Source organism: Aquarana catesbeiana, linkage group LG03, assembly GCF_042186555.1.
Source record: "Aquarana catesbeiana isolate 2022-GZ linkage group LG03, ASM4218655v1, whole genome shotgun sequence".
Classification (NCBI taxonomy): Eukaryota; Metazoa; Chordata; class Amphibia; order Anura; family Ranidae; genus Aquarana; species Aquarana catesbeiana.
In genome coordinates, this window is record NC_133326.1 from 305,997,003 (window position 1) to 306,009,150 (window position 12,148).

At 39.5% G+C, this 12,148-nt stretch overlaps 1 protein-coding gene across 1 annotated transcript in view; it reads right to left on the minus strand.

Annotated features, from left to right (window-relative positions):
- Nucleotides 1-12,148, minus strand: part of LOC141133958 (dynein axonemal heavy chain 3-like) — a 3,453,856-nt gene that overhangs the window by 631,928 nt on the left and 2,809,780 nt on the right. Inside the window, exon 64 of the mRNA XM_073623563.1 lies at nt 3,695-3,887. Within this exon, the coding sequence (XP_073479664.1) occupies nt 3,695-3,887 (193 nt within the window). The remainder of the gene's footprint in view (nt 1-3,694; nt 3,888-12,148) is intronic.

Genomic DNA, 12,148 nt, shown 5'->3' on the forward strand with positions numbered 1-12,148 from the left:
TAGGCTGATCTGTGTCCTGGTTTGGGGGTATTCGATCTAGTCTGTGGTTTTTACAGGTTGTCATCCCTCTCTAACCAACAGCCATCAGATTTAAATGTAAGTTTTTGGGGAGTGTGGTCTGGCAATGATCTGGAGTGACAGCTAGACAAAGTAGCTCTGTTAGACAGAGGGTTCTCAATAAACCAGGTGGGACTGTACGCATCATATACCGCACGACCAGGGGAAGAAAGTGCTCTGGTATGGGTTGCACCCATTGAAACCCCAGGTCTTTATCCATATCTTACTGCCCCAGTATCTTTAAACTTTCCCCAGTCACCTGCCAAGATGTGCCCAGCCACATCTAATGGCAAAGGGAGATGAGTTGGAGGACTTGCAGTTGGACTCCCCAGTGCTAGAGGAGCAGCTAACAGTATCCCAGAGTGCAGGCTCCCCAGCTCTACATCCTGATCTCACTGGCACTACTGCACTTATCATAACAGTTCCCAACAGCAGGTTGACAGCTCTGCAACCAGACTCTCCACTGCTGGAAGAACTGCACACTGAACCTCTGACATCTGGATCCCTAGCCTTATACCTGTCCTTACTGAAGTTGGGTCCCCTGCTAATGTCTGCCACTTCAAGTGCCGCTCGACAGCATCTGTGGTCAGAGGACTCAGAATGGAAAAATAAGTTTTGTGCTCCCTTTCCCAACAGGAGAGACCTGGAAACTCTGACTCAACGGATTGAGGGGGCACTCCACAATGAATTTTCAGATGTATGGCAAAACCAAACCACTGTTTAATTTAGGGTTTTCGTCAAGAGCATAAAAAGTCCATTGTGTCCCCCAAACCTTTTCTGTCAATAATTTATTTGTAGAGCTTGGCAGAAGGGAGCAGTGATTTTGACAGGGCTCGGCTACAGATTCTGCCAGACCTTTCCTATCACACTGTGCACATGAGGGGGCTACTCCGCCAAAAATTATATCTGATCAGAGAGTCTGGGGCATCATACAGGTGGGGCTTCCCATTCCATTTACTTGTTAAGCCTAAAGACCAGATATTTGCTTTGCACACCCAAACCCAACTACAGATCTCTTCATATCTCTGGGCATGAAACCGACAGAGGTACCAGACTGACTGGACTTCCCAGATAATTGTCCCCAGATACAGCTTCTACCTCCAAAGTCACAGAGAGAGAGTTGTTTGATATCCCAGACATGGCGCTCTCCTTTGAGGGTTGCAGACCACAAACTGTGACAGTGGTCACCACCACCGACAGATATGAGACTTTACTATCATACAAAGCTGTCTAGTTGAAATAGCTACTAACTTACAACTATTTAATGGATCCACTAAACTGCCTGTATTTCATCTGCCATAATCTGTCTTGTGGCAAAGGGAGACTCTTTATTATCTTCTGCATACATCAACAAAAGGGTTCACACCGTTTGCTCACACTCCTGTGCTATGAAGACATCCTGTGGACTCCACTGAAACCGCATCCAGACTTAGCTAAGAAGCCATTAAATTTAAACATAGTGTTGCAGCCATGTGAATCTTGGGGAAATGAGGATGGTACTGTGTGCAACATGACCTCCCCTTCTCATCACTCTAGTCATTAGATCTTACTATCATCACATACCACCAGTTATTTCAATAGTGGGTGTGCATAGAGATGGGAAGGCCTGGAGAAAAAATGGAAATTTTTGTCATTTGATTTCCTGGAAAAAAGTGTGGAATTTTTTTTTTTACAATGATAAATAATATATCTATGAAATGGTACTCAAACTATATAACATAAAGACCCTATTGAAAGAATTATGAGACTTTATGTAAATTCTTAAATTATTGTAAGTTCTCTCAGCTGAAGACAAGCAAATCCTGGAATACAATTCGTGTAACACTGTACTTCTCAATGCAGTTCTCACACAAGAGAAATATGCATTTCTGACACTAGGGGGCACTGCATGAGAAAGGCTCCAATTTAGTTTGCCTACAGTTGTACCTCCTACAGCTGGGTGATTGTTGGAATACAATAGATGATAGTTTCTGTCCTTTCATGCCTTAATTGGCAGGTAAGAGGGTAAATTTGTCCTGAGAAATTTGTTTTTCTTTTTTAACCTTTAAATGATTCTTATTAGTGTTCTCCACCATCACAACATAATGTTTACCTATAGTCCGGTCAGTAAATTGTTTTATCTTTTCCCCCCTCTCGACAAAATGGTGAGGCCAACATCTAGAGTTGGGAAACATTCTAGCAATTTGCAAATATTACAAGAATAAATATTAATTTCCATATGCTACAAGGATGACAAAACACATCCTTGCATGCCAGAGGTGCCCTAAAGACATTAAAAAAAACTTTATGGAATGAAATGATGTGGCCAATAATGAAAATGAAAGTAGCTTTTCCCTCCAGAGTTCTCATTCCAGAAACCTCTTTCTGCTGCATCTGGATCGTCAAAAGTGTTTCTTCATCAGCAGCATCTTCAAGTAAGGAAGTGTTGCCAACCACTGCCTCCCAAAAATGCACAATCCCTTCATTAATAGGTAAAATGACACCTGAAAATCAGGAGAACATTGATCTAGCTTTTTCTAGAGCAATGTATGCTTCTTGATCAGCATTGTCAATAAATGAAAATGCATATTGGCAAGAAGCTTTTAAATTATTATGAGGGAAAGGGGGGGGGAGTACCTGTTCTCTTGTATGGCTGAAATGTTCTTAAAATATACAGTCCTTGTTATTCCATTTGTAATAAAACATTAAAATGTAAAAACCAAGTTTAGTTTATTTTCTGAATAAGCTGTACTTTTATTTAAAGCATCATACTTTTATATAAACTGCATTTCATGTTCCCAGTGTAACAAAATGACTTTCAATTTGTAAAACTACTCCACACTGAATTTGTTTTCAATATTTCAGAAAATTTAAATTTTTCAGAAAAAAACAGGGACATTTTTTTTTTCATGGCTATAAAATGTTTAGAAATTTTCCATCTCTAGGTATGCAGACCTGTTAACTCAAATGCATAGATCTTCACACTGAAATCTCAGCAGTACATACAAATATTAGGTGATTTATAATTTTACGGTAGATTGATCCTTTAAAGGAAGCACCACACTTTTGTAACATACTAGAGAAAGCACAAATTGATACATCCCCTATGCAACAGACAACACATTTCTAACCAATAGAGAGACATGAATTATGTTTCTTTATGTTTCTTAATTTCTTGAACATTTATTTACATACTGAGTCACCTTACTTTGGGGAACTTGGAGTCTTCAAGACCCTAAGTGAATCCAAAGCTTGCTACCTGCTTTTTTATTCATATGTCAGCTTTAAGACATTATGGAAGTGGCATCTCTACTTTAAAGTAGTACATACAGAATATAGGATATGCAAGGTACAATATTACAATAAGTACAATAAGGTGACAGGAAGTCACCTTAAATTGACAATAGTTAAATCAACTAATTAGACTCTAAATGTTGGTATTGTGCTTTACATATCCCTCTTTGCCTCTTCATAAGGGCAATTGTTATTGTATGCATACATGTGTATATTTCTGTTTATTTGTTTTATTATTTTTAAAAACATATACCTTACTTTCTTTTCATACCTTATGGTAATATTTAAACCAATTTTATTCAGTCATTTTTGTGGTTACCGCATAATGACAACATGGCATATAGGACTGAAAAATCATACATACCGGTCTGTAGCCATCTCTGGTTTCATCAATTTGTTTCTCTGTCTTAGTTGTTATTTCTTGTTTCTCCTGGATCTCCTGGGACAATTTCTTGCTTGAGGAAAGAATGTCAATAGCTCGCTCGTCCTCCAAGATGTTTCCTTGTGACAGAGATAGCACTTCCAAAATCTGATCTTCTATCTCTTTCAACTGTTTTCTGTTATAAAAATGTTATTTATTTTAAGAATCACAATAATAGCACATGGAGGATTCCAGCACTGTCTAGACCTTTATTTCTATGCTTTTGCAGTATGACATTTTCTCCCAAGTAGGCCCTTGCAGTAATTTAATTGTCATAGATTCCAAAGCATGTCAAATTCTGGCACTACTGCTTACAAATTTTGCCTCAAGTGAATTATTTTATAATAGACTCTGGAAGGAAATCATCAGTGTTTGACTGACTTGATACTTATATACCTAAGGACTAGTAGACAAAATAAAACCAATATAGACTTAGAGTATGTAATCATTTTTTAAAACATTCATTTTGTTGGGGATAGCATTGCATCTAAACTTCTATTTCAATTAAAAATGAATTCTACAATTACAATCTGCATTTTGCTGGAGGGAAATATCAGCGAGCAGTGGCAAAAAGAATGTTATGACCACAAATAAAAAATTGAGAAGTGGCCCCATGGGATTGTAATCCATATCACCCATTTGTTTTTTAAATAAATTGTACTGTTAATAGATTTCTATGATGATTGTTAAGTACATGTCTATCTATGACTGCTTTATCGGTTGTTTTTAGTTTGTGTGACAAGTTGCCTGCTGTTGCTAGGAAGATTTACCTCAGCTGCTTTGCACTGGGTTTGTGAAAAATCTTTTGGCCAATAAGTTGTCACCCATTTACTATATTTGAGATTTAATATCTCTTGGATATGATTTGGGTTAAATGAGAGTTCTTTGACCATGAGTGAAAGCTTTAACACAATAAAAAACATGTATTGGTATATAGTAAAGTAGGCCTAGACTAATACACACAATCTATCCATTTGTACAGGGAAAGGGTAAAAATCATGGATTACATGAAGGAATACAGAGTATATTCCTTAAAACATTAATCTACAAACAGTAGGACATAAAAGACATGACAAACATATTTAGTTACAAGTACAAGTCTGAATCTGGGGAAGCAACTGTCAGCACTGAGAAGTCCCTCCATACTAAAGGAGAGCCAGGAACGTACACGGCAGGGGCCGGCAGGGGCCAGCACAGAGGCGGGTGGAGACAAAGAGGTGCAGGCACTAGCAAAGAGTATATGGTGACAGTCAGGAGGGGTAGAGGGGGAAGTGCCAGGGAGGCCGATCCAGGACTGGAGCATCCCAATAAGTACGCTCCATTGAGTGACATTGGTGAAACCAGTCAGGGACCAGCACTGCTGGAGCTGAGGGACTCTCCTAGCTGCCAGGGGAAGAACTCCTCCAGTGAGAGTGAGGGGGCAGCAAAGGGAAAGGAAAGACAGATTCTGGTGGTAGGGGACTCAATTCTTAGAAGGACAGAGAGGGCAATCTGTAACCAAGACCTGAAGCGCCGAACAGTATGTTGTCTACCGGGCGCTCGGGTTCGGCACATCACGCATCTTGTGGACAGATTACTGGGAGGGGCTGGGGAAGACCCGGCTGTCATGGTGCACGTTGGCACCAATGACAAAGTCAGAGGCAGATGGAGTGTCCTAAAGAATGATTTTAGGGACTTAGGAGCTAAAAGGAAAAGGACCTCCAAGGTAGTATTCTCAGGAATACTACCGGTACATCAAGCCACACCAGAAAGGCAGAGGGAGATTAGGGAAGTAAACAAGTGGCTGAAGAGCTGATGTAGGAAGGAGGGGTTTGGGTTCCTGGAGGACTGGGCCGACTTCTCAGTCGGTAACCGGTACTATAGAAGGGACGGACTGCACCTAAATGAGGAGGGTGCAGATCTGCTGGGAATGAAGATGGCCAAAAAGTTAGAGGGGTTTTTAAACTAGGCAATGGGGGGGAGGGTCCAGAGACAGAGATAGCCAGCGCGGAAGATATTCCAGAGGGTAGTATTGGGGGCATTAGTGGTAGGTTGACCAAAGCACAAAAACACAAGGTAAGTATAATAGCAAGTCCTAGTTGCAATCTCGAAAAACACCCAATTCGAGGACAATATGCGACCGGTCTAAACTATGTGGCATGTTCACCAATGCCAGGAGCATGGCAGACAAGATGGGTGAACTAGAGATACTGTTGTGCAAGGAGGATTTGGATTTTGTGGGAATTTCAGAGACCTGGTTCAACAGCTCTCATGATTGGCTGGCAAACATTCAAGGGTATACCCTATACCGCAAGGATAGAGAGGGTAAAAAAGGGGGAGGGATATGCCTATATATCAAGAATAATGTACAAGCGAATGTGAGAGATGACATCACTGAGGGAGCTAGAGAGGAGGTGGAATCCTTATGGGTAGAGCTCCAAAGGGATGAAGCTAAGGGGAAAATAATACTGGGAGTATGCTATAGGCCCCCTAACCTGAGGGAGGAAGTGGAGACGGATCTCCTATCTCAAATTGGATTAGCAGCAAGGATGGGAAGTGTTATCATAATGGGGGATTTTAATTATCCAGACATAGACTGGGCGGAGGGAACCGCGCATTCATTTAAGGCTCGCCAGTTCCTTAATGTCTTGCAGGACAATTTTATGGGTCAGATGGTAGACGCACCAACTAGAAATAAAACATTACTGGATCTACTGATTACCAACAATACAGACCTGATCATGGATGTGGAAACACGGGGCAATTTAGGTAACAGCGATCACAGGTCAATTAGTTTCAGTATAAATCACACAAATAGGAAACATAAAGGGAACACAAAGACACTGAATTTCAAAAGAGCCAACTTCCCTAAACTACAAATCTTGCTAAAAGGCATAAATTGGGATAAAATATTAGGAACAAAGAATACGGAGGAGAGATGGGTTTGCTTTAAGAGCATATTAAATAAGGGCATTAGCCAATGTATCCCATTGGGTAATAAATTTAAAAGAGCGAACAAAAATCCTGGATGGCTTAACTCCAATGTAAAAATGCATATAAAAGCAAAGGAGAAGGCCTTCAAAAAATACAAGGTTGAGGGATCATCCTCAGCATTCAGACTTTATAAAGAATGCAACAAGAGATGTAAGGGTGCAATTAGGATGGCTAAGATAGAACATGAAAGACACATAGCGGAGGAGAGCAAAAAAAATCCCAAGAAATTCTTTAAGTATGTAAACAGTAAAAAAGGGAGGACAGACCATATTGGCCCCATAAAGAATGAGAAAGGACATCTGGTTACAAAGGATGGGGAGATGGCGAAGGTATTGAATTTATTCTTCTCCTCAGTCTTCATGAGTGAATCAGGGGACTTCAGTAACCAAAACTGCAGTGTTTATCCTCATGACACAACACAGGAAGCACCTCCATGGTTAACAAAGGACAGAATTAAAATTAGACTTGAGAAACTTAACATTAATAAATCACCGGGACCAGATGGCTTGCATCCGAGGGTACTTAGGGAACTCAGTCAAGTGATTGCCAGACCGTTGTTCCTAATTTTTACAGACAGTCTACTGACTGGAATGGTACCAGCTGATTGGAGAAAAGACAATGTAGCACCAATATATAAAAAGGGCCCAAAATACATCCCTGGGAATTACAGACCAGTTAGCCTAACATCAATAGTATGTAAACTCTTGGAGGGGATGATAAGGGACTATATACAAGATTTTAGTAATAAGAACGATATCATTAGCAGTAATCAGCATGGATTCATGAAGAATCGTTCTTGCCAAAACAATCTATTAACCTTCTATAAGGAGGTGAGTTGCCATCTAGATAAAGGAAGGCCCGTAGACGTGGTATATCTGGATTTTGCAAAAGCATTTGACACAGTTCCCCATAAACGTTTACTGTACAAAATAAGGTCCGTTGGCATGGACCATAGGGTAAGTACATGGATTGAAAACTGGCTACAAGGGCGAGTTCAGAGGGTGGTGATAAATGGGGAGTACTCAGAATAGTCAGGGGTGGGTAGTGGGGTTCCCCAGGGTTCTGTGCTGGGACCAATCCTATTTAATTTGTTTATAAACGACCTGGAGGATGGGATAAACAGTTCAATCTCTGTATTTGCAGACGATACTAAGCTAAGCAGGGCAATAACTTCTCCGCAGGATGTGGAAACCTTGCAAAAAGACCTGAACAAATTAATGGGGTGGGCGACTACATGGCAAATGAGGTTCAATGTAGAAAAATGTAAAATAATACATTTGGGTGGCAAAAATATGAATGCAATCTATACACTGGGGGGAGAACCTCTGAGGGAATCTAGGATGGAATAGGACCTGGGGGTCCTAGTAGATGATAGGCTCAGCAATGGCATGCAATGCCAAGCTGCTGCTAATAAAGCAAACATAATATTGGCATGCATTAAAAGGGGGATCAACGCAAGAGATAAAACGATAATTCTCCCACTCTACAAGGCTCTGGTCCGGCCGCACCTGGATTATGCTGTCCAGTTCTGGGCACCAGTCCTCAGGAAGGATGTACTGGAAATGGAGTGAGTACAAAGAAGGGCAACAAAGCTAATAAAGGGTCTGGAGGATCTTAGGTATGAGGAAAGGTTGCAAGCACTGAACTTATTCTCTCTGGAGAAGAGACGCTTGAGAGGGGATATGATTTCAATTTACAAATACTGTACTGGTGATCCCACAATAGGGATAAAACTTTTTCGCAGAAGAGAGTTTAATAAGACTCGTGGCCACTCATTACAATTAGAAGAAAAGAGGTTTAACCTTAAACTACGTAGAGGGTTCTTTACTGTAAGAGCGGCAAGGATGTGGAATTACCTTCCACAGGCGGTGGTCACAGCGGGGAGCATTGATAGCTTCAAGAAACTATTAGATAATCACCTGAATGACCACAACATACAGGGATATACAATGTAATACTGACACATAATCACACACATAGGTTGGACTTGATGGACTTGTCTTTTTTCAACCTCACCTACTATGTAACTATGTAACTATGTAACTATGTAACTATGTACAAGGCAGACATTTCCCATAGTTACCAGGCTACAGCCTACAACAGTTCCATTCCCGTGACTGCTCTACCAGAGAGAGTGTGTTTCCCTCCCATCTAGTCTGTGTATATCATTACAGGCTGATGCCTCATTGGTTGGCATGGCGTGGCTCTGATTGGTGGGCCTCTCTAATCCTGGGTAAAGACTGGCTACCTCTCCAATCCCTATACTTTGCATAAGTCAGCCCCCTTTAATGCAAATCCTTGTCTCAGACTATTTTGAGCAGGAAACTTAACCTTGTAAGTAGATTACATTTTCAGGGAAATTAAGTATTCATGACAGACTGGCCATGGCCACTCATTGCATATTCAAACATGGGATCCTTTGAAGTAGGTATGTGCAGAACAATGAGGTTTGGGTCTCATTGTTCAGATACACAAGCTTAGGCACCGAATTGTCTGTCTAAGAGACACTTCTGTGAAGCTATGTTACACATCCTATATAGATACAAGCTAAATTAAATATATTCATAATTACAATATTTTACAGCTATTAATGGAGATTTCAAAACTCATAAGACAACAAACTGTACCCTTTCACTTGTATATCTTCTCCTGTCACTGGGAGTCAGCATTTAGCTCAGGTCCGGCCATCTGGACTCACCTTTGGATTATCTTCAGCCTTCCATTTGGATTTTTTGACCTGCTACCCCTCCCACCCTTCTTTTTGTTATTTTCCCTTGTCACAGTTCACCTTTATGGGTAATGTCACCCACTTTGTGGGTGGCAAGCTGTTATTTGGTTGGTGTAAGATATTACTGCTTGAGTCTTGGTGAGTAAGAATGTTGGTCTGTTATTGGTTAACAACGGTTCTGTTTGGTATTAAAGATCCATCTTTATAGGGTAATGTGGCCCAATTTGTGGGTGGACAGTGGTTGGTAAACTATTATTTAGTTGGTATAAAATATTGCTGCTTGAGTCTTATCAGCTAAGCATATTTGTCTGTTGGTTAACAGCAGTTCAGTTTGTAATTAAAGGATAAAATTAATTTCATAATTAAAGTTGATTTAAACCCAATAAAGAGGCCATGGTCTAAACTTTTCCACAATCTTTGCCTTGTTTTTACAGCTTGGTATGCAATGAGTTCCAGGTAAACCTTTTAGTTTTTTTCAGTGTCTATGATTCCAAGTGAGACAATGGTTGAGGAAATTAAAAAGACTTTCATGCAAACATGGCCTTTGTTAGAATGTAGTGTCAGAAGGTCTAAAAATGGTCCAGTTACAGCTGTGATATTTGTCAGCCTCAACAAAGTTATGTAAAGATGAAAGCATTGCTGCTACACCTGAGCAGCCCAGGTGAAGAAATGAGAAGGAGCAGCCTCAGCCTACATGTCTCCTCCACGCCACACACCCCTGATGCATTTTGCCCTGCCCACTAGGGCTTAGTCATAGGGTGGGAGAATAGAGGAGGATGAAAGCTGTTATGCATCATTAGCCACAGGTAGAGAATTGTTTCATGTTTAATTAATTCCCCCCATATAAGGAGGATAAACTAGGAACATCAAACACTGTTAAAATATCATAGAAAATGATCTAGATATTATCTAGCTAGAGAATGAAAAGCTAGAGACTTAATGCAAAGTTAGAGTATGTATATGCAGAATGTTGAAAACATGGAGCTTTCTAGTATGTACCAGCACTTGTCCAAAGTAAAGCTGTTCTTAAATGGGTCAAAACTTGGCCAGTTCAGCAGGGACTGGATGAACCTCAATTCATCTATGGCAGTTCCTGTTTGAGAGCAGTTGATCTAGCGGCTGAAGGGCTAATGAGTGTATTCTGGCAGTGATGGAGCCCCATTGCCAAAATACAATAGTGCAGCATGAGGGATTCCCCCATCTACCTTCATTGTATAGATGGGGGATGAGAAGCTGGCTGGCTTATCAAAAATAGAAAAAAAAAATTCTAGATAGCATTACACTAACAAGATAACAGCCTGTCTACCAAAATATTCTAATATAGTTTAAATGCATGTGCAAAGAAAGGGTAAAACAAGGTTTAGAAAAGTGCTGTTAAATTTGTTAATTAACAGGCATATACCAATTTTGTCATGGGAGATTGTATCTTTCTTTTTGATGTATGTTCCACGAGATTAGAGAGTCTGCTATCCAGACAAAATTGCCTTGAGAAAAAAAATAAAAGTAAGAAAAAAGCTATTACCTCATGTGAGCAAATAAATTTGCAATGCCCTGCTGAGTACCTGCTCGCTTAATTTTCTGGTTTCGAAAATCAAAAACACCAATCGAATATGATAGCACCATACCAACAACTTCCAGGGTTATGCTGATTAATGAACTGAATTATTTTCCAGGTCCCTAAACTTTCTTTCTTACAGATTAGATAAGAATACAACGTCTGATGAAATTATTTTAGTTGAACATTCTTTTTGCATCTTCACTATTAGGCCAGGTAAATAATGTATGCTTGCAAGATTGGCAATACATTTGTAATCAAACTACATGTCTTGGTACTGTGTTAAAATATAAAATGCACAGTCAGTATTTATATGTAATGATATTAAATCATTTGAAAATTACCTTAGATTGGGCTTCCCAGCCTGGCACAAATGTCCTACCCACCCCTATTTCAAATTGTCCTCTTTTTTTATAATGAATAAATAGTTAAACAGCATAGGTTTATTGAATACATGCATAACTGCATTTAGAACATAACCACAGGGCAAAAACTCAGCAAACAACTAAACGTAGGATAAGGTTTTAAACATTTCTGCAAAATGCTAGCTTTTTAATAAGTCAAATATGGGATTTGTTTTACATATTCTGGATATTGCATTCTCATTCACTACACTTGAAAATATAATGCTTATTTTACGAGTTTAAGTGAAATGCCACAAAAGAAGTAAATCTACTTAGTGAATTTGGGACTCCAGATCTGTATAGTTACAGGCTCAAAACCAGAAAGCCTCAGATTACCTGGAGTCCAGCAACCATAGAAATATGTAGATTAGAGCTATATGATATACTATACATGACCAATGCCATGATGTTATATAGAGGTACTCTTTATCAATGTAAATATCCGTGTTTAATGTTTATGTACACCTTTTACAAATTCAGTTTCATATTAAACTTTTTGCAAACCCCCTAAAGAAAATTTTTACAGAATTTTTGCTTATTTAAAAGCTTTAACCCACTTTGCTAGGTGCTTTTATACTTGGCAAGGTAGTTCATTATCTGATATCCTAAACAAGTGATGACTTCACTTTTGATATTTATTATTTATCATTCCAAGTATATGAGTATTCCACTTGTAATTTAAATTATGGAATGTAACATGTATTAATTAGCTAAACTACAAACTGAACACTTTAACC